Source organism: Guillardia theta, assembly GCF_000315625.1.
Source record: "Guillardia theta CCMP2712 unplaced genomic scaffold GUITHscaffold_53, whole genome shotgun sequence".
Taxonomy (NCBI): domain Eukaryota; class Cryptophyceae; order Pyrenomonadales; family Geminigeraceae; genus Guillardia; species Guillardia theta.
Window position 1 is genome coordinate 406,219 of NW_005434621.1, and position 21,072 is coordinate 427,290.

At 55.6% G+C, this 21,072-nt stretch overlaps 5 protein-coding genes across 5 annotated transcripts in view; 3 read left to right on the plus strand and 2 right to left on the minus strand.

The window, feature by feature from the left end:
* Nucleotides 1-687: 687 nt before the first annotated feature.
* GUITHDRAFT_111668 (hypothetical protein) lies at nucleotides 688-3,601 on the minus strand (the record flags this gene model as incomplete). The annotated part of the gene is made up of 16 exons (XM_005829314.1): nucleotides 688-856; nucleotides 903-967; nucleotides 1,017-1,081; nucleotides 1,128-1,201; nucleotides 1,375-1,419; nucleotides 1,473-1,583; nucleotides 1,630-1,700; nucleotides 1,750-1,854; nucleotides 1,931-2,036; nucleotides 2,090-2,172; nucleotides 2,226-2,545; nucleotides 2,601-2,669; nucleotides 2,727-2,817; nucleotides 2,867-2,984; nucleotides 3,030-3,153; nucleotides 3,205-3,601. 16 exons carry the CDS (start codon nucleotides 3,599-3,601, stop codon nucleotides 688-690), a joined length of 2,013 nt encoding a protein of 670 aa, XP_005829371.1.
* Nucleotides 3,602-7,908: 4,307 nt separating this feature from the next.
* On the plus strand, nucleotides 7,909-8,280 carry GUITHDRAFT_74026 (hypothetical protein; the record flags this gene model as incomplete). The annotated part of the gene is made up of 1 exon (XM_005829315.1): nucleotides 7,909-8,280. The coding sequence occupies one exon, from the start codon at nucleotides 7,909-7,911 to the stop codon at nucleotides 8,278-8,280; it is 372 nt and encodes a 123-aa protein (XP_005829372.1).
* Nucleotides 8,281-13,028: 4,748 nt separating this feature from the next.
* GUITHDRAFT_62445 (hypothetical protein) lies at nucleotides 13,029-13,604 on the plus strand (the record flags this gene model as incomplete). Its single annotated transcript, XM_005829316.1, has 2 exons — nucleotides 13,029-13,178; nucleotides 13,377-13,604. Coding segments are annotated over 2 exons (378 nt in total), but the record flags the coding sequence as incomplete, so codon positions are not given.
* Nucleotides 13,605-15,094: 1,490 nt separating this feature from the next.
* Nucleotides 15,095-16,152, minus strand: GUITHDRAFT_159853 (hypothetical protein; the record flags this gene model as incomplete). Its single annotated transcript, XM_005829317.1, has 9 exons — nucleotides 16,121-16,152; nucleotides 16,010-16,071; nucleotides 15,897-15,959; nucleotides 15,773-15,845; nucleotides 15,611-15,726; nucleotides 15,522-15,565; nucleotides 15,389-15,473; nucleotides 15,235-15,342; nucleotides 15,095-15,190 (listed from the first exon to the last, which is right to left on the minus strand). The coding sequence occupies exons 1-9, from the start codon at nucleotides 16,131-16,133 to the stop codon at nucleotides 15,095-15,097; spliced, it is 660 nt and encodes a 219-aa protein (XP_005829374.1). The 5' UTR covers nucleotides 16,134-16,152.
* A 919-nt stretch (nucleotides 16,153-17,071) lies between these two features.
* GUITHDRAFT_164167 (hypothetical protein) overlaps nucleotides 17,072-21,072 on the plus strand; it is a gene marked incomplete at its 5' end in the record, with an annotated part of 6,518 nt that continues 2,517 nt past the window's right edge. Inside the window, 16 exons of the mRNA XM_005829318.1 lie at nucleotides 17,072-17,081; nucleotides 17,346-17,409; nucleotides 17,454-17,600; nucleotides 17,647-17,995; nucleotides 18,045-18,380; nucleotides 18,653-18,744; nucleotides 18,899-18,986; nucleotides 19,030-19,184; nucleotides 19,402-19,456; nucleotides 19,618-19,698; nucleotides 19,826-19,925; nucleotides 20,058-20,130; nucleotides 20,273-20,325; nucleotides 20,450-20,496; nucleotides 20,647-20,709; nucleotides 20,906-20,959. Coding sequence (XP_005829375.1) covers nucleotides 17,072-17,081; nucleotides 17,346-17,409; nucleotides 17,454-17,600; nucleotides 17,647-17,995; nucleotides 18,045-18,380; nucleotides 18,653-18,744; nucleotides 18,899-18,986; nucleotides 19,030-19,184; nucleotides 19,402-19,456; nucleotides 19,618-19,698; nucleotides 19,826-19,925; nucleotides 20,058-20,130; nucleotides 20,273-20,325; nucleotides 20,450-20,496; nucleotides 20,647-20,709; nucleotides 20,906-20,959 — 1,767 coding nt within the window. The remainder of the gene's footprint in view (nucleotides 17,082-17,345; nucleotides 17,410-17,453; nucleotides 17,601-17,646; nucleotides 17,996-18,044; nucleotides 18,381-18,652; nucleotides 18,745-18,898; nucleotides 18,987-19,029; nucleotides 19,185-19,401; nucleotides 19,457-19,617; nucleotides 19,699-19,825; nucleotides 19,926-20,057; nucleotides 20,131-20,272; nucleotides 20,326-20,449; nucleotides 20,497-20,646; nucleotides 20,710-20,905; nucleotides 20,960-21,072) is intronic.

The following is a 21,072-nucleotide window of genomic DNA, read 5'->3' on the forward strand; positions in this document are numbered from 1 at the left end:
ATTCTCTTCGTGGAGCTGATGCGATTCGTCTGCAAAGAGTCTCTGAGCAATCAGCAGCGCTGCGGGTGAAGGAACCTGTCCCTCCTCCTGACTCGCCAGGAGCCACGGCTTCGAAGGACATGGAGTAGGACATGGTTCCATGCTCCTCCTTCATGAAGGCAGAGAGGTCCTCTGAAACAACCGACTCCTCCTCAACCTCCTGAGACTGTTCGGAAGGATGCATCGAAACCTGTGCCACGTGTATGCTGAGCAGGACGTCCGACTACATAAGCATGCAGGAAGCACACAGCCAGTTCAATCAGGATCAACATAACGACATGACATGCAACTGAAGATCTTCAACCACTGACATATCTCACCTCGTCATCGTCTCGCTCTTCCCTCTCCTCCTCCTCCTCCTCCTCAATCCCGCGAAATCGCGACATTATTGGTGCCCCACCACGCCTCCCCCACCCACCCTTTTCACTCCAATTTTGAATTCTTGAATATTTTCAACTCATGTAACTTTCCGAACTTTTCGAAAAACTTTCGAAACTTTTTCAATCCGACTGAGCGGCTCACTGGCACCTGGGCGATCCGGGAGTTCAAGAGTGGGACTTGATACAAATCTTCTCAGCTTCCTCCCTTGCAAGACTCAGTACGACGTACATCATGCCGCCGAGGAGTCTATTTCATTGACAACATACTTCATCCTTTGCCCTTCCGCGGAGTCCTGGTGCCGCTGGGAGTCACATCGCCCGACGGAGCTGCCGACAAGACTCGCGAGCCCCCGCCATTCTTTCGAGGTGTACTCAGCATGGAGGGGGTTCCGAGGGCGGAAGTCCCCTTGCTGCCCTTCAGCTGGGAAAGCAAGGTCCTGGAACAGGGTGAGCGAGGCCGGGAAGAGGGAGGAGGGATAGTACTTGTCTCCTGTCTTCTCGTACTCCTCTTTCAACAGCTCCCTGACCTTCTTCGACTCCTTCAGCTCCTGCGGTCCACCAGCTTCACCGTCTCCACCGCCCTCGCCCTCCCCTCACCTGCTTCTTCGCTTTCCTGCTCTCGTTGGCCTTGGCCTCCTCCTCCAGCTGCCTCAGCTCCTCCACTGCCCCCACGTCATGGGATCGAGGCGCTGACCGAGAGGTACTCACGGCGAAGTCGGTGCGCCTCCTCGGCCAGCTCGATCTCATCCACCATGAACTCCGACTCGCCCTGAGGTAGCAGACTGCAGAAACTTTGAGGTCAATTCACGACATCCTCCTCCTCTCCCCGTTCCCCCTTCCACTCTCCCTCGCCTTCCCCTCGCCTTCCCCTCCCTCCCCCTCCCCTCCTGTCTTCAGCCCCCTCTTATCTCTCCGAGCATGCTCTCCCTCCCCTCAGGGCCTCCTCATCACACACCTTGATCGCAAGTGTCCTATCCCCTTCTTGATCATCCTTCCCACGCTGAGAGCAAATCTCATCACTCCCTTCCCCTCCTCCTTTCCCCCTTCCTCAACCTCGAGTTCGCCATCCTGTACATCAGGTGGCCCATTCTTGCCTTCTGTGCGGACCATCCATACCGTCCATCCCAGTTTTCCCAGAACTCTTCTTTCCTCCTCCTCACGTATCTGAGACCGAGTGAGGAGAACTCAACAACTTTTCTTCATCGCTGACCTCAACCATGCTTGACGGGCACTAGGGATATCGTAGTCTAGGCACGTCAACGCTTCCAGCAGCTCTTCAGACTGGCGCAAGGGAGTCACCGAGCTTTCTGTACGGCCCCTCCCCCCTTACCTGAATCAAGTTGTGGGAGAGGTTGAAACGAGGAGGCACCCATCTCAGCCGGTCCTCCGAGTAGGCGATGGCGTTGTTTTCGTTTGAGCTCTGAACTGTTTCTTCCTGATCGGCATCAGAGCTCGCACAACCTGCAGCACTGACACGTCATCAAGATCCAAGTGGCCCAACACTCCCACACCATGAGAGCCCCGTCGTCCGTGATGTTGTTCCCGGTCAGATCCATGTACTCCAGCCTGGAGCTGGTCATCAGCTGGGGTCGGAGGGGCGACCAGGACGCCGTGGAGCTGGCGTGACGTCTAGCAGCAACAGTCTACCGTACCTGCACCTTGCCTTCCACCCCCGAACCCTCTTGGAGAGATCAAGGATCCACGGCCGGATGTTCGAAGGGTTCTGCCCTGCCGTCTCCCAGTACCGCACGGCCTTCCTCTTCATGGGTGTCAGGGACAGGGTGGAAGTGATAGAGCCCGAGGTACCGTAGCGAAGGTCGTGTCCGAGATGCGGTTGAAACTAAGATCCACGTGCTTCATCGACTTGCTGCGCAGCAGAGCTGTTCCGAGCAGAGCAGCGTTGCTGATGGTGTTCTTGGACAAGTCGATAAATTCTAGTCGCTCGGCCTGCATCCTCCCTGTCACAACGGCAGCCCACAAGGGCAGGTGCCTTGCCTCCATGATCGCTTCGCAAGAAGGGAGGCCGATGGAGCGAATGTTGTTTCCTCGCAGCGAAAGTCTCTTTATGACCGAACCCTCGCGCGAGACCATACTGAGAAGTGACTCGGCCCCGTTGTTTCCGATTTCTGCCAGCAACGGTGAACAGTCAGCCCCCGACTCTACCCGTCAAGACTTGTTCACCGTTAGCTTCAACAATCAGCTCCTCGAGGACGCCAGCCCCGTCGCTCAGAATGTCCGCGAGCCTCGTAGCTTCATGCCAGGTCAATCAGGACAAGATTGAAAACTCAAGGCGTCAGTCGTTCAAACCTCCTTGATCTCCCGCAAAGTTGAGGCTCAAGTCGAGCCGTCGGATGGCTGTGTGCTGCCTTAGAGACCTTGAGATCGCAAGAACACCAGCCTGCCGACCTGAGTCAGCGGTCGGCCATGAATCAGCAGGAAAGCAGCACGTGATGGAGATTGTTTGCACTCAGTCCGAGCGAGGTGAGAGATGTGTTTGCGTACAACCCGCTCGCAATGACCTCTCCTCTCGCGTCATCCATGCCTGTTTGCGTCAGGTCCAGTGTCCTTTCAAATGGGTGAGACGGAAGACAAGGGCAGGGAGCGTCATACTTCAAGGTGTTCTTCTGCAGCAGCATTGACAAGGGCTGGATGTCTACCCCAGGAAACGAGCTCTTGGCGAGGCTCAGCATCATCAGGTTGTCAAGTTTCGCGAGAGCGGAGAAGAGAGCGCCGCCTGATGAGAGTCAGACGGTTAGAGGACGAGTGCGTCCCAAGGCAGCCTGACCTGCCACCCTTGACAGGTGCTGGGCGTGCACGTCCAACTGTTCGATCTGCTTGCTCTCCTGCGAGGACTTTGCTCGAGCCAACTCGATGGCGAAAGCAATGGAGACGATCTGATCCTCGTTGACGTTACCTCGATTCACACGAACGATCTGACAGTTGCAAGCGCGAATTTGATCGAGCAGAGAGTCGAGGTAGGCGCTACTCCCGTGGTCCTTCATCTTCTCGATGGTCAGCTTCTCGGGCACTCTCATGAGCAGCTTGGCTTGATCTGATCGGCTCACAATCTTCTGAGGGGGTCGAAGCATCCGCACAAAGTTGGGGAGCCGGTCTCGGGTGGCCATCTCCTCTTCCGTCCAGTCGTTGACTTTCTTGCTGTCCCATACCTTTCCTCTCTTCATGTCTCAACCTTGCCTCGGTTCACGACTCGCTCTCCCTAAGACTGCCTGTCCCCGCCCGCAGCTGCCTTCATCGTCCGATCACGGCTTGCCGCACCATTCGCTCTTGCCCTCGTTTGACTAACGGCTCGGCATGACCTGAGTGGCATACGGTCCGGTCTCCGGTGCCGGGGACCGGGCCGCCGGTTCGGGAGACCGTCCGGTTCGGGGCCGCGGCCCGTACTGCTCTCCTAGTCACTTGGAACTTCGGGCCGAGTCCTGCGGAACCCGGCCGTGCAGCTAGTTGAGCGTTCGGTTGGGGGCCAAGGGGGTAGTTGCTAGTGTGGTAGGGGTGGTGGGGCCAGAGTCAAGGAATGATTCGGGGTCATGAAGGTTTGGAAGGGGGTAGGGGTGAATTTACCAGGGTGGTGTGGAGCAGAAGTAGTTTTAAAATTCTGTCAGGGGGTGCTGTAAGCGGAAATCAAAGGGGATGTTCTGTAGGGGGGTGGATACGTGCAGTAGGGGATCCCTCGGTAAATCCGAAGTGGGGGTGAGGTAGTAAAATCCGTGGTACGAGGATGCGCGCAAGAAGAATGTGGGGGTGGAGAAATGTGGGTGGGGGTGGGTGGAGAGCAACATAAAAGTTGTAGTTCGAGGTGTTCTGGGGGGTGGTGTGTTGGGGTAGTCCTGGTCCTTTTTTTTAACGGATCAGGATGGGTAGGGTATTTTTGGAATCCTGGGGGGTGGGTCAAACAGATAGCACAGGTTTCAGAAAAAGACGGGTGGGGTAGTTTGAAGGTAGGTACATGATGGAGGGTGGGGTCGTTTGAGTTTGGTTTTGGCATGGCTTTAGTAGTGAGCATGAAGTTGTTCGGCAATGGCGGAGAATACGTGAGGAGGAGGAGGAAAGGAAGGAGAAGATATAGGAAAGTTCAAGGGAGAAGAAGAAGAATGAGAGAGACAGCATTTGTTTGTTCTTTTATGTATGTGAGTGAGAGTGCGAGTATGAGTGAGAAAACAATTCTGCCGGGGAAACTGGGAGGGTACACGAAGACAGCGACACATCTAGCTGGGTCGACGTGAATGAGTGAATGGACAGGAAGACAAGAAATTAAAGATGAATACGTCTAGTGTGTACCAGAAGGGGGTTCCCGAAGGATATGGTAGACCAATTGTTCTTCAAAGAACATTCTTCTCGGAATGTAGAGCAACTGGAGAATGATAGGAGAATGATAGCATAAAGAGAATTGTAGTTACCCACACGCTGGTTGCTAACTTATGCCAAACAGATCTCCTATACTCCTGATCAGCTCAAGTTTGAATCCCCTGCATGTGCAGCATGCGGAGTTGTGTAAGCATGCTCCTATGGGGCATGCTTATTACGGTCCATCTCGAGCCATGGGAGCGCAAATAGTGCAGCGTCAATCTGAAGGCGAGCTATCTGTACATGAACAGGTTTAGTGCGAGAGCAGCAGTCTGTTGACTGTCTGTCCGAAGAACTGCTCGAAATGTCCGAGGAGCCAGAAACCATGAAGGTTGCTGAGTCCCAGGCGGTTGAAGAGGACAAGGGAGGCGGGGAGCTTCCTGGAATGATACCTCCAACCGAAGACAACACGACTGCCGATGACACGGCAGTTCATGAAGACCGTGCTAACGCGAACATCGATGGTGATGAGGATAAAGCACTGAGTGGACATGAAACCCCGCCTGAGGCTGCAACTGACAGGTCTGACAACGGAACAGGCACTGGGGCGCACACTCCTGATACGCAGCCATCAAAGTCTGTCGAACATTCCATGGGGACAGAGAACGATGATGAACAGAAGAAATCTGGGGAGCAGTCTTTGCAAGACGGCAGCCATGTTGCGGGAGAAGTGAACGTGACAGAAAGCTTAGCACCGGTTGGATCTGCGTCAACATCGCCTCCTGAGGGCAGTGAAGTGCAAACTGCCGCATCTACAGACACACCTTCTGATGAAACATCAAAAACACATGAAGCATCAGAGGGAAGCAAGGCTTCTGATCAAGTAGAGCGTTTGAACACTAACAATGGGGAGATCGCGTCGGAAATCAAGGCAGAAGCGCTACCTCCTGGCGCCAATGGTACAGAGAAACAGCAGAACATAACGAATCAAGGAGAAGAAATCAAGCAGACCGTCCCCAACGGTCATGATGGAGTGAACTCGAATGGTGATCAAGGCAATGGTACTGATTTGCAGCATACGAATGGAAACCTAACGCACAGAGAAGGTGGCAACGGATATTCGTCGAAAGAGGCGATTGATAAAGTGAATGGAGGCAAACAAAGTGGCAAGGCTTCCCGGCTCGTGAAGTTGATCCAAACAAGCAGCGCAGATTCTATGGGTGATTTGTTGGACGAGGATGATGGATCGATGAAGTTGAAGCGACGTTCTTCGTTGTTCGCTGGTCTCATGTCAAGGGGTGCGGGCATACGACGAAGGTCTTCAAACTTCTCTATTGATTCAATGTCCAGCGTGGCCACGAAATTGAGTACGATTCAAACTATAGCATGGTTGAAAGTCAAGGCCAAGAAAGCTACTCGCGTCAAGCGGAAGTCGTGCTTGAAGCATGAGTCAGTACTTCAGAGTGAAAGCAACAGCAACATCGCTAAGATCCAGCGAGTCCGTTTTTCATTACCAAAAAAGAAGACCGTGACTTCAAAATCCATCTTCTTTGATCCGAACCATATCTGGATGGGAAGATGGCATATGTTCTTTGTGTTGCCCCTAGCCTATGAAATCTGGGCTGGAGGTTTCAGGTTGGCGTTTGCTGATCCAGATTCGAATACTTGGATCTTTGATCTCGATTTGACTTGCGATTTGCTCTTCATCGTGGATGCTGCCATCTACTTGAACACAATGATCATGGTCGGAGATGAGAGCCGTCTCCAAGGTCGCAATGAACATGCTATGTATATCAAGGACAGAACTATCATTGCTAAGAAGTACTTTCTTCATGTTTTCCCCTATCAGCTTCTTCCAGGTATTGTGTTCTTAAGCATCTCAAAACCATCAACACACATAGGGGTTTGGTGGGTCATAATGTTTCTTAGACTTCTCCCAAGGGCCTTGCGCTTATATCGATACTTCCGATCCATGGAGATCAATCTCGAAGTGTCTGTCAACCAGCTTCAACTCGTAAAATTTAGTCTCGTCATCGCCATGGCAAGTCACTGGATTGGCTCTCTGTATTTTTGGGCTGCCAGGATTCATCAGGTGGAAGAGACATGGTTGTATGAGCTGGATACAATCTTTCCTTTGTATTCGATGAACTCAAGCACCATAGCACAGAACTACCTCTTGTGCCTCTACAAAGGATTCGACGGATTGTCTTCCATAGGATACATCCCCATTGTCCCAAACAACAGCTTCGAAATGGTTTTGAGTGTTTTGGTGATGTACAACTCCATCTTGATCTCCGCCTACATCCTTGGGAGTCTGTTCCACTACCTCCTAGTGTCTCAAAAAGATCCTCTCACTGAGGCCCACAAGAAGAGAATGACAGATGTGATTGCGTTCGCTGAGGCTCGTCGACTCGCCCCAGCTGTAAGGAAGAAGCTGATTCAGCACTTTGAGTTCCAATACAAGAAGAGCGTGCAGCGAAAGGCGTCAGCCTCTCTCAAGTTGCCGCGATCTCTAGAGGTGAAGGTTGCAAACTCAAGGTTCAGACCGACAGTTGAGAAGTGCTGCAAGCCGGGAGGCATCTTCTATCACTGCAACGCACAGTTCCTGAACAACCTGGTGACACACCTTCGACCTGTCTTCTTGATGCCCGGAGATCAGTTCATTCGAGCGTCGGAAATGGTTCTCGAGCTTTCTTTTGTGATTGATGGGCATGCAGAAGTTGTGGATGAGGATGAGGTCAAGCGTATCATCCGCTCAGACATCGATGATCCTTCAGTGATTGGAGATGTCTCTTTCTTCCTTGGAGTGCAGCAGCAGTACTCGGTTCGCGCTCCCCTCGACACGGACATTGAGCTCCTCGTTCTCAGCAAAGAGTCCGGAGAGGAGCTGTTTCGAAACTATCCTGAACAGCAGGAGCTTGTGAGCAACAACATCTTAGCAAGTTTCAACCTTGACAAGTTTGGGAATGACAAGTCTGACGAGAAGAGTGCTGAGGATGGGGAGGAGGATCCCGAATACTTGTTCATGAGAAATCTGATCAGAGACACTGTGAAGAGAAGACAGGAGGAGTCATTCTTAGCGCTGAGCTATGCTGCCACTGCCGGAGACCTTGAGGAGGTGAGGAGAATGCTCCGCAAGGGAGTAAGTGTCAACTCAACGAACTATGACGGCAAGACGATCATGCACATGGCAGCGTCACAAGGAAACTATCGAGTAGTTGAGCTTCTGCTGGAGGAAGGAGCTGAGAAGAATCAGAAAGACAGGTGGGGAAATACTCCCCTCCAAGATGCTGTGAACGCGAATCAAGGGCCTGTTATTCAGCTCCTCGTACAGTGGAAGTCAGAGCTCAATACCGAGAACTCTTCGGATAGATTGTGCAACGCTGCGAGTATAGGCGATCTCGACACGCTGAAGCTGATGCTTGAGCATGGGCTCAGCCCAAACGTCGGCAACTGTGACCAGCGAACGCCATTGCACCTTGCTTCCGCTGAGGGACACAACAAGCTCGTCGAGTACATCCTGAGCAAAGGAGGAGATGTGAATGCCCATGACAGGTGAGCGAGTAGGAGAGCTTGAGGACCAAGTGACCTGGTATTGCAGGTGGGGGAGGACTCCCTTGCAGGATGCGGTAGCTGCGGGGCATGTTTCGATAGCAGAAGAGATCTACACGAGAGGAGGAAACATGTCAGAGACCACAGGGCCTGTCGAAATTTGCAACGCTGCCACGGAAGGAGACGTGCGGCATCTCCGCTTGCTGCATAGATGCGGAGTTGACCCAGGTGAGGCTGGCTCGCTCCGACTCTTGTTGAGGCCGCTGCTGACACAAGTTCTCTCAGACACTGGCAACTACGACCAACGCTGCCCTCTGCACCTTGCAGCTTCGAAGGGACGATTGTTAGCGGTGAACTTCTTGCTGGGCGTCAGTGCCAACCCGAACGTGAAGGACAGATGGGGAGGAACACCATTGGATGATTGTGTTCGTGGTGGAACAACCCGCCACCTGATGTGTGCGAAGTTGCTGCAGTCCATGGGTGGTAAGCTTGGAGTGCTTGCAGACACGGAAGAGGGAAAGCGAATGCTGCAGGAAGTTGCTGCGTTGGACATGGAGGAAGTGAGAGACGTCGTGAAAGATTTGATCGCCAAAGGGTTGAACAACAAGAAACCCTTGAGGCCGACGGTCCAGCAGTTCCTGGTTGCGCGCGAGGCATCTCTCGCCCTCCTGAACCCCGTGGTAGAGATGACTGGGTTGTTCCAAAATGTCGGGAACCTCCTGCTGGATAACCAGACACCCTTGCAGCGAGTCTATGAAGAGCTCAAGTCAGGCAACTCGGTCGTTGCGAAGATCACAGACAAGGTGAACGACTGTAAGCTCGGGCCGTTGGAGACTGGAGTGCATGCAGTGATTGAGATCAAACAAGAGGGCGCCGAGAGCCAGACGACGGAGTTCTACCAGAAGCTCGAGAGCGGGCTGGAGACATCGCAGTTTATTCAGAGCTTCGTCGATCAAGACACGCTGGCGCTCTACGACGAGCTGGACCTTATCTTAGCCAACCTGCAGAAGAAGGAGAGAGACAGCAAATTCGGGAAGCTCAGCCTGGCCAAGGACTTCAACAAGTGCCTGATGAACCTCAGTAAGGTCGAGGACATGTGGTGTGCGCTTACCTCTGCCTTCCACGCTGTTGGCCAGCACTCGACGCACCTCAGCAGCACTCGATCGGGATATGCCCGAGGCGTGTACGTCGATGCCGAGACCTTCCCCGAGTTGCTGAAGAGAATGCAGCTGGACCTGAGCCCCAAGGAGACCAGAGAGTTGTTCATGAACGCCGTGTCTTCCTTGAACTCGAAGAAGGATGGCGGCCCGCAGACTCAGATTACTTTGCTCACTCCCGAGATTTTGCTGTGCAAGTGCGAGGACTTCAGGGAGCTGGTGCGGAAGGAGTGCGATGAGAACTCTGTCAAGCTATCGACGCTTGTGCGATCGCACGTTCTGAGGAGCCTCTCGTTTGCTCATATCCAGTATCTCGCCTGGAGATGCAAGAAGATAGTTCTGGAGGAAGGAGGAAAGATCAAGCCTACTGAGCCTTGCATGTACCTAGTGAGGAAGGGGAGGGTTCGTGGGATGTTCCACAATGATGGGAAGGACATTTGCCTTCGCTTGGAGTACGGGCCCAACACGATCTTCGGAGAAGTTTGGCTCCTAACAGGTTTCGCCCCCGTCCTCATGATCAGAGCTCAGACTCAGTGCGAGCTGATCCAAGTGAGCAAGCGCGACCTCGCCGTCATCCTCCAGGTGAGGTTCAGCTGACCCGATACCATGACGCTGAGATTGTCTTGACAGGCCAAGGCCCAGCTTATCGTTGTGCTGGCGAATGCTCTGACGAAGAACTCCGAGTTCGACACGTTTGAGAAGGAGATCTTGAGAGACTCGATCAACCACAAGCTGGCGCAGGACCCGAGGGACTCTGAGCCTGGGGTAGAAATATCGGAGTTGGAGCTCAACACCAAGGTGCTGATGGACAGCATCCATGAGCACTTCGAGCCGAATCGGACGGAGAACGTGAACTTTATCGCGCTGATCGTCTCGGTCTGGCGAGGGATCGCAAAGATCAACAACAGGCGCAGCAAGTACTACCACTGCGAAGACGTTGCCAACATGAAGCAGCTTGTGGACCAGGGCATTCACGTGATTGAGAGCGCATGGGACTTGTTTGCGGCAGGTCTACCGACCGTCGAGTACGACGAGGTAGCTGGTATCAAGGACTACCTGGGAGAGGTGAGAAAGAGGCATCGTGCGCTCCAAGCTACCCCTGACGAGCCGCAGGTGGGACAAAACTTCTTCGCGACGACGTTCAACCCTCGAGTCTGCCCCAAGACGATGGACATGAGTGACTGGTTCACCCGCTGGACTCGATACATCGACGACTCTGAGTCGACGCAGAACGATACGTTCACAAAGTCGCAGTTCGCTTCCTTCCGCATGAGGCTTCCCGTCCGTGAGAACAGCCAGGAGCTGGAGCTGGAGGAGGGGAACGAGGAGAAGGTCGGGGATTCAACAGTGCTCTCCATCGCCCAGGTGGATCCCAGCACATACCTGGAGAAGTTGAAGGAGATCACGGTCTCGATCTTCCATCAGTCCATCACCCCCTGGCTCCTCAACGACGATCTCGCCAACGCCTACGAGCCAACCTTCACCGCCATCGTCGGCAACACCATGAAGCCCATGACCCGAGCTCAGGTTCTCTTGACAAGCATCCCAGGACCTGTGAGTCTGACTTGCTCGCCAGGTCCCTGCGTTCTTGTCGCTGCTCCTCCTCGACTTCCACAGCGAGATCTCCAACGTGCATGTGGATGAGTTCATGCAGGTGAAGCAGTTCGATGCTCCCTGAGCCCCTCGTGACTCTCTTGCCAGACGTTCTCCCCTGACGGCAGGAAGGCGACTTCCATCTCGTTCCCGGACATTGAGCGAGTGCTCTACGACAAGAACGCGACAGTCCTGAGGGCTGACCGTCTCTTCATCGGCGATTGGCGCTCGGCCCTGAACCCCCTCTCTACCCCCGTGCGGGCTTGGAGGACTTTACAGCAGTTCTGCGCGGTGTTGTACTTCTTGCAGATCCCAGCTTGGATCTCTTTCCAGCCATACTCGTCGATGACGACTCCCTCCCTCCTGATCTTCGACCTCCTCCTCGACATCTGCGTCTTCACCAACCTGTTCGTATGCTTCAACGTCGCCTACATGAACAAACAGTGAGTCGCCGACTGAGGGTGCCAGTCGTCACTGACCTTGACTGACTGCAGGTCGCGATGGGTCACCGAAAGAACCAAGATTGCCCGGCACTACCTGTCTCACGACTTCTGGCTCGACTTGATCTCCGCCGCTCCCCTCGACTGGTTCGGGTGGTTGAGTGGTGCGAGCATCGAGATGTGCAGCTGGTTCCGGTTGCCCAAGATGCTGTACGTGATCAGCGTCAACAAGGACTCCAAGATGAGCCTCCTCAAGTGGAACATGACCTACCCGCACTTCAAGCTCGCCCTCTACATCTTCGGTGTCCTCCACGTAACCTCCTGCTTGTGGTTCTTGCTGGGCCGGCGGGGAGCCGGAGAGCTGCTGGGCGAAGCCACCTGGTCAGTGCTAGATGAGTGATGAGTGACGTGCTGACGTTCTTCTCAGGTATTCCCCAGCTGACGTTGCAGTAAGGCGGGCAAGCAGCATACATCTCAGCGGGGTCATCGACTACTCCGGGTACGGCATGCTCTACTCGAACCATTCGGGGACATGGGACCGCTACCTGCTGTCGCTCTACTGGATCTCCAGCACGGTCTCAGCTACCGGAGTGATCGGGGACATGTTTCCTAAGAACTACGGGGAGATCGCCTACACCATCTTCCTGCTCTGCCTCAACCTAACGCTCTTCAACTACGTCATCGGGGAGATCTCAGCTAGCGTCCTCAAGGGAGACGAGAAGCTGGTGAAGGCGAGGGAGGAGTTGGGAGCCGTCGAGAGCTACCTGCAGGGGTTCGACCTGCCCAACGAGCTCAAGGTGGAGATAAGGAGGTACTTCGAGGGGACGTCAGGAGGAACAACGTTCATCAGCGCGTCTGAGATCTTCGACTCCATCTCCCACTCTCTGAGGTTGGAGATCTCCTCCAACATGACACGCGAGTGCCTGGAGAACGTGTCGCTCTTCCAAGGCTGCAGTCCCCAGCTCAAAGCCAACATCCAGGGGCTGCTGAGGGAAGCTCACTTCGGCTCCGACGAGTACCTGTACCAGTCGAACATGATGGCGCATGAGATGTACTTTGTCGTCAACGGCTTCGTCGATCAGCTCGTGCAGGACTCGGAAGGGTTCTCAATCCATGACAAGTCTGTCGGGCCTGGCGGAAGCGTCGGCGACCTCTCCTTCTTCTTCGGTGTCCGCCACATCAACGCCGCTCGCGCCAGCAGCCGCTCGGGCGCCATCTGCCTGCGACTGGTGCGATCGCAGATCATGCCGGTGCTCAAGGCGTACCCCGATGACGAGGAGATCGTCGCACAGAACGCGCTCAAACAGTTCCAGCTGACGAAACATGCTCGCAGTGCAGCAGGAACGAGCCGGTACGCGAAGAGCAATGCAAGCTTTGGCACACACGGGACGCAACAAGGGGATCAGTTGCAGGAGGACGAGGCGGCCAAGGAAAAGAAGGACGACGAAGAAGTGAGCCTGCCGACTGACTACGAGCACACGGCCAAGGACGACAACAACTTCGACGCCATCATCCTGTCCAACATTGAGCAGAAGGTGGCTGACCTGAACCAGCGGAGGAAGGCTGAGCACATCGCCGCCTTCTGTGGGGCTGCAGCTCGTGGGGAGCTGGAGAAGATGCAGAGGTTCTTTCGGATCGGCCTCCATGTCGACGAGACGGACGCCAACGGCAGGACGGCGCTGCACGTCGCAAGTTGCGAAGGTCAGATGGAGGCGGTGAAGCTGCTGCTGGCCCACCGCGCTCTCGCCTCCATCAAGGACAAGTACCACAACACGGCGCTCAACGACGCCGTCCGGCACTGCCAGGATGCCGTTGCTGCGACACTCAGGGCTCAGGGTCAGAGCTTGAGCTTCCCTGGACAAGAGGGAGGGATCCTGATGTGCAAGTACGCGTCTGCGGGCGACAAGCTGCAGATCCTGCGGATGCTGGCGAACGGCATCGAGATCAACGTGAGCAACTACGACTCGAGGACCGCCCTCCACCTGGCAGCGAGTCAGGGCAACACGGCAGTGGTGGAGTACCTGCTGGAGAAGAAGGCGGAGGTGAACGTCAAGGACAGGATGGGAGGAACGCCGCTCGCCGATGCGCTGCGCCATGGCCACGTGCAGATCCAGTCGCTGCTGAGGAGCGCTGGGGCTCAGCTGCTGGGGATGGACACGGCAGTCGCCATGTGCAACGCGGCGGCGGTAGGAGACGTGGACACGGTCCAGGCGCTGATCCGGAACGGAGCGAATCCGGACGCCGCGGACATGGACAAGAGGACGGCACTTCATCTCGCTGCTTCCAACGGGGAGGTGACGGTCCTGGACTTCCTGCTGCGATGCACCGACCGCAACATCAACGTGAACCCTGTGGACGACCTCGGAGGAACGCCGCTGGAGGACGCCTACCGCCATGACCAGCCCGTCGCTATCGCCATGCTCGAGGCGGCCGGCGGGCTGCGCATGGGAGACTCGCAGCTGCTGGCGATGGGGGAGCAGCAGAAGAAGGACGTGGAGGAGTTCCAGAAGAACGACAGGCTGCCGAGGGTGACGGAGCTGGTGGAGCAGAGCACCGAGATGAAGATCCAGATCTGGGTGAGGGGGCGATGCGGCAAGCTGATCCCCAACAAGCTCAAGGTCATCGCGTCCTCGACGGAGCAGATGCTGATGGAGATGAAGATGCTGATGGTGAAGGTGCAGCAGCTGTGGGACAACATCGACGATATCATGTCGGGGAAGGAGACCCCAGCTGACAAGGTGAAGGACATCAAGCCCACCCAGAGCTTCCTCTTCAGCCAGCTCAGCGGCAAGATCGAGCTGGAGGAGGTGCGGCAGATGGCCGTCAACTTCCTGCAGACCCTCTGGTCGTGGCACGAGCCGGTGAATCAGATGCTGGGCATCATGTCGGAAGACCTCCCCTCCAACCGCGTCGTCCGCCTCACCTCCGCCGAGTATCGCAGGCAAGCTGATCGCGTGCTGGAGCTTTTCAAGAGGCTGGTCGTGTCGACTCAATTCTTCGACCAGAACCTCCGAGAGATGCTCAAGGTACTCGACACTTCCTCCTGCTCCTTCCACCTGCCCTTCCCCCTGATCCTCCTGCTCTTCCTCCTGCAGTCCCCTGCCCCTGTTGCTCCTGCTCGTCTGACACCCCAGCAGGTACTCAACATCGTGATCGATGACATGAATACCGTAACTGAGGAATACTAGCGCTCTCCTTGTACTCTATGGTGTATCATGTATGAAAGCATGTTCTTGTCTCATCGCTCTGCTCGAGGCATGTAGAGGAACATCAAGGCAAACTCCCTCCATCGCTCGCACAGCTAGTGTTCTTGCAAGTCCAAGTGAAGCTTATCAGAGTTTCTCAGATTACAATTTAAGAGTCATGAACTAGTCGAGCAGCTTGAGGACTTCTGACCTCTGGCCCTCACATGGGAGGAGGAGGAGGCGGTTGCTGCAAACAGGAATCAGCCGTCCAGGAGCAAGAGGAGGAGCATGAGTATGGGAGCAATGGGGATGAGTGGGAGGGGGGAGAAAGCGAGAAGGAGGATCAGTACCGGAGGAGCCGCTCCGGGAGGAAGTGGCGGGCCAGTCTCCCTCTTACCCCTGAAGTGGATCTGATTGGGATGTGAGTCAGGGCAGGCAGCAAGGACTCAGCTGGGGTCTACCTGCATGGTGAAGGTCTTGGTGTCAAAGTCCCAGTTGGTGAAGAATTTGCTGGGGGAGTTGTCAATCTCTTGGTTGGGAACCTGAGCGAGTCATGAGCAGGGCTGGAAGGAAGAGGACTCATAACCTTGAACGCGATCGTCTCGTACGGGTCCGCCGCCACCAGGATGTACTGGTAGTTCTTGTCCGCCGGCTCCACTCGCTGCTCGTAGGCAGACATGAAGCGGTGTCGCGGCTGCGGGAGTCTGAGCGATTCAGAGGAGGAGAGGAGGAGTCTGAACCTGCAGTCCCTGCTCGATCTCGGGGTAGTCAATGAGGAACAGGAGGGATCGCTGTCCTGTTTCCGGATCCCGCTGCTTCGTCACTCTGCAGCCTTCACGTCAGCTCCTTCCACACCAACACACAACAACCAACCTGTAGCCGGGACGACCGATCTTCGCTGACTTCCTTTGCACCTTCTGCATGAAAGGGATCATGACTGGCGACACGACATCTGCTCAAACCATCTCCTTGGGTGCGGCTGGCTGAAACCCGAGCCCCTGCTCATAGGCGTCCTTGGCCAACCTTCTGGCGATGTTCTGCTGATGCCTCTTGCCTTGAGTGTGCGCCAGGTAGTTTCCTTGCAGGACGTCACCACACCAACACCGCACGGCCAGCAAGCACACCTTCATTCGTGTGGATCGTCAGGCAGAGCTTGCACTCGTAAGTTCCAAGGTGGTTCTTCATGAAGTAGGGATCCTATGGATTGGACACCTTCAGTTGTCGTTCAGTTAGCCTGCTCCCACTCACCCTGTTCAGGTCGATCGTCTCGAGCGCAAGCTTACGCAGGCGCTCTCGTCGCATCTGATTCTCCTGCGGACAAACTTGTCAGACCCTTCCCGCTGTCGCAAAGGACTTCAGACCTGACTCTCCGATGACTGACGGCCGGACCCCGTCTTACCTCCCCTCCCCATCATATCCGCATCTGTCACAACCACCTCAGTCTTCACATTATAGTTTGCAACGGAGGTCACCTGAGAAACCCATCTTGGTCTGTCAATGGCCTATACGTAGCGTTAGGATGATTAAAGCAGAGCAGGAAAAGTTGAATCAAAAGTGATATCTCTCTATCGATTGGTTCATACCCTGAAGATCTTTTCCCTCGAGATTTCAATGCACAATTCCTACATTTCCTTTTTCTCCTCGCTTGCTTATGCCTTGTTTCTTCTCTCCCCTTCCCTCAATTCTCCCTCCTCCCCATGTAACCCTCAATTCTTCTTGATCCAGAACGCTTCCCTCCATTTCTCTTCATAGCCTCCCCTTACTTCTGCCATTTTTGTCTTTCCTCTCCTCTCCCCTCCCCTACTTCCTCCCCTCCCTCTCTCTTCCTCTCCCTCCTTCTCCCCTCTCCCTCCCTCCCTCTCCCTCCCTCTCCCTCCCTCTCCCCTCCCTCCCTCTCCCCTTCCTCTTCATGGATTGCTGTTCTTCTCTCCCCTCCTCCTTCCCGCATGCTCCTCTCATCGCCGCTGCGCGGTCCCTCGAGCGAAACGGAAATAACCGATAGTGTATGAGGGCGATGATCCTTATCACCAATGGGCCGGACTCCGATGATCGGACCGGGCCGCCCGGCGGCCCGGCCGAGTGATGACGATAGTAGTACCGCCGCTGGTCAGCCTGGCCCCAGTGGTACTGGTAGGCTGGGACTCCGAGGCTCAGTGACATTCAGTGTCCCCGGGGGGGGGGGGGGGCGGTGACCAGTGATTTAAGCCTCCGCGAATAGAAACTTCTCTTTTATTGACTGAAAAAGAAAGGCAAACCGGAGCAAACAAGGGAGGACGAGAATAAAGCCTACGGAACCCGCCTCAATAAAATACTACTCCCGAAACGAAGGACTTCCGACACAGGCTCGGACTTCACTGCTGAGCTTCACTGGGGATGATTAAAAGGGATGAGCGGGGACGAGGGCACAAATCGCACGTGCCGTCATGGCGACAGGTGAAGGAGCAAGTGGTGGTGATGGTGATGAAGGGGAGGAGGAGGAGGATGAGGATGAGGAGGAGGAGGAGGAGGAGGAGGGGAGAGAAGCGGGGTACAGGGAGAGGGGGGCGGGGGGAAAGATGGAGGGGACAAGAGGCAGCAAGACCGGGCAGGACCCGGCAGGAGAGAGGGGAATGTAGAACGAGGGCATGGAGTGTTGGAGAGGAGAGTTGGAGTGAGACAGGGGAAGGAAAGGATCAATCCAAACTGACGTGTAATCAGGACGCGAGCGGTCAAGAGTATTGGAGGGTTTCCGAGCCATCGGGGTGGTGACGCTTCCTCAGAGGTGAGTCAGAACAAGCATTGAGGAGCTCTGAGAGGGGATGGCAGGGCTGTGATCAACAAGTTGGGCACGGAGAACTTTGTGACGACATGCGTGAAGAGAGGGTTTCAGGTGTTCGATTGCAACAGACTTCGTCTCCTCTTCGTTTCTTCACCCGCCACCCCGAGGAGCATCAAGGCTTTGGAGGTCTACAAGTAAGGGCATCAACAGCACACGTTAGTCGCTCTAACCTCCCCGCAGAGATCTCACGTTTGCTGCCTGCGGGCCTATTGTGCATGTGTTCAAGCGCGGAAAAGAGATCGCCCAGCTGAAGCGGCAGCAGGGGAACGTCAAGCTGCTCTTGGTCGTGGGGGAGATTCTCTTCACCTACAGCTCGGACGGGACGATCGCGAGCTTCGATGTCAACACGCACGAGGAGATCTCCTCCTACAGCCTCGTCGAGGACGGTCTTGTCGCCTCCACCACCCAAGCGACCTCTTGGATCCACCCTCACACGTACCTGAACAAGCTGCTCATCGGCTTCGATGACGGCAGTCTGCTGCTGGTGAATGTGAACAGCAAGAAGCTGGTCCATCAGTTCAAGAGCTTGGTGACCCTCCTCCCACCTCTGCTGCCTCCTCACTCACTCTGACCGCCAGGAATCGACCGTGACGTGCTTGAGCCAGTCGCCCGCAGTGGATGTGGTTGGTGTCGGGCTAGCGGACGGGAGGATTCTGCTGAGGAACATCAAATTCGACGAGACGCTGATGGAGTTGGAGCAAGCAGACGGGTCGGTGAACGACCTCTCCTTCCGCACAGACTTCACCTCCATCCTCTCCTCCTGCAGCCCCTCCGGCGCCATCCACATCTGGAACCTCGAGAAGCAGCAGCTCGTCGCCAGCCTGCCTCAGGCGCATGATGGTGCCGTACAGACGTGCAGATTCCTGAGCGGAGAGCCTCTTCTCCTCACTACAGGCGCAGACAACGCGCTGAAAGTGAGTTTGACCTCTCGCCCTCCTCGTCCTCGCCCTCGCCCTCCTCGCCCTCGTCCTCCTCGCTGTTGCTCTCGCCCTCGCCCTCGTCCTCGTCCTCGTCCTCGTCCTCATTGCTCTTGCCCTCGTCCTCCTTATCCTCGTCTCCCTCCTCTTTCCTCGTCTCCCTGCAACTTCTTGTCCTGCACTTCTTGCTCCCTCCCTGAAGCCTGCATCTCTGACTCCTCTATCCCCCTACCGTCCGATGCTTCAAGAAGCGCGTTCACATGCTTCAGGTGTGGATCTTTGACCAAGAGGACGGCTCTGCTCGCCTCCTCCGCTGCAGGAACGGACATTGCGAACCACCTTCGAGAGTGAGGTTCTACAGGTAATTTGCTGCTGCTGCTGCTGCTCCTCCTCCTCCTCCCCCCCCCCCCCCTGCTCCTCCTGCTGCTCCTGCTGCTCCTGCTCCTGCTCCTGCTCCTGCTCCTGCTCTTACCCTCTCGCTCCCTTCTCTATTCTTTGACGCCTCGTGTCGTCAGCCCTCACACCATCCTCTCCGCCGGCTACGACCGGAGCTTCCGAGTCTTCTGCACCATCCAAGACCAGCAGAGCCGCGAACTGTCGCAGGTGGGAAGTAGCTGGAGCAGCACGGAGCTGACCTTGAGCTCAGGGCCACGTGGCCAAGAAGGCAAGGAAGCTGGACATCAAGGAGGAGAAGCTGAAGCTGCCGCCGGTCGTTGACTTCGCCTTCTCCTCCATGAGAGAGAACGACTGGGCCAACATCATCACCTCCCACCACGACACCAACGCAGCCTACACTTGGAGGTCCCTCCCCCTCCTCCTGCTCTTCCTTCTGCTGCTGCTGCTGCTCCTCCTCCTCCTCTTTCTCCTGCTGCCCCTGCTGCCTCTGCCGCCTCTGCTGCTGCTGCCATCGCTGCCGCGTCTGCTTCCTCTGTTGCTGCTGCTCCGTCTTCCTATCCTCTTTCACTCTTCCCATTCTCATTTCTCCCGTTTTCTTCGGTCTCTCATGGTGCTGCCTCAGGTACAAAGCCAACGCTATCGGCGAGCACGTGCTCAAGCCTCCCCCTATGGATAAGGTGTGTGCCACCTGCTGCTGCTGCTGCTGCTGCTGCTGCTGCTGCTCTCCTCGTCCTCCTCGTCCTCCTGCCCTTTGCCTGGTGTTTGTCCTCTGCTTCACCTCCTTGCGATGTCTTCATCTGGTTTTGCTCGTCATGCGTCTTCTCACTCGATCGGTCAGAATGCGCTGGATGCGGATGCTCGGGGAGAGCCCTTCCTGCCTCCTGATCCTCTCGCAGTGAGAGGTCGGGTTCCCGGCCAGGTGACTTAAGGAGGCAGAAAACGATGGCGCTGGTGCTGGTGCTGATGCGATGATTATGATGATGATGATTATGATGATGATGATAAACTAGAGGAGTGGACTATTCAAGTTGATGGATGCGATGCAGATTGCTGAGGTGGAGGAGAAGCGAAGGAAACGAGGAGGACAAGCAAGTCACGAGACAACCCTGGCCAAGTCAGTCTGCATTTCCCCTTGTGGAAACTACGGTGAATCTGCTCCTTCCCCCCTCTCTTCTCTCCCCCCCCCCCTCTTCCTTCCTCCTCTTCCTCCCTCTTCAGCTCCTCCTCTTCTCTCCTCTCTCCACCTGGTCCACCTCCTCTACTGACGATTACAACAAGGAATCGTCGGCTACTCTTGCGGTCGCATCGACAAGTACAACATGCAGTCCGGCAAGCACAGAGGCACTTTCTGGTAACTCTCGCTCCTCCCTGCTCCTCCTCCCCTGCTCCTTCCTCCCTTCCCTTCCTCCCTCCTCCCGCCTTCACCTGTCTTGCATCATCTTTCTGCTATTTCCATTTGCTCCTTCCGCTTCTCTTTCTGAAAGTCCTCGCAGGGCGTATCCTCCTCTCGGTCACTCCTCCTCCATCTTCGGTCTTGCCATGTCAGGTACATACCTGCTGGTGCTGGTGCTGGTGGTGCTGGTGGTGCTGGTGCTGGTGCTGGTGCTGGTGGTGCTGGTGCTCCTCCTCCTGCTCCTCCTCCTTTTCCTGTCATAATCTTTGTTCTGTAGGTCTGGGAGATGAGCTTGTAAGCGGAAGTTTCGATGGGACCGTGAAGGTGAGGAGGGAGGAAGAGGAAGAGAATCAGAGGAGGAGGAGGAGGAGGAGAATCAGAGGAGGAGGAGGAGGAGGAGAATCAGAGGAGGAGGAGGAGGAGGAGAATCAGAGGAGGAGGAGGAGGAGGAGGAAAGGCTGAGGGGCTGAGTAGGTGTGGGACTTTGACAAAAGGAAGCTACTCCATACCTTCGACATCGGATCTCCAGTAAACCAGGTCACCCCCAACAAAATTGAAAATATCGCACATTTCCATCCTCCTATTCTCCTCTCCCCACCTCGTCTTCGTCCTCGTTCTTCTTCGTTACCTTCTTACATCTCCTTCTCACCCCCCGCCCCCTTCCCTCATCTCCTCTTCCCCTCCCTCCCTCCCTTCCTCTCCTTCTCTCGCTTCAGTCCTTTACTTTCTGCAGCTCTACATGAACACCGAGAACTCTCTGCTTGCTGTCACTTCGGACGACCTGCAGGTAGCAGCTAGGAGTAGGAGGGAGGAGGGGGAGTAGGAGGGAGGAGGAGGAGGGGGAGAAGAGGGAGGAGAGTGAAAGGAGGAGACAGTGAAGATTGACACGAGAATGTTCAG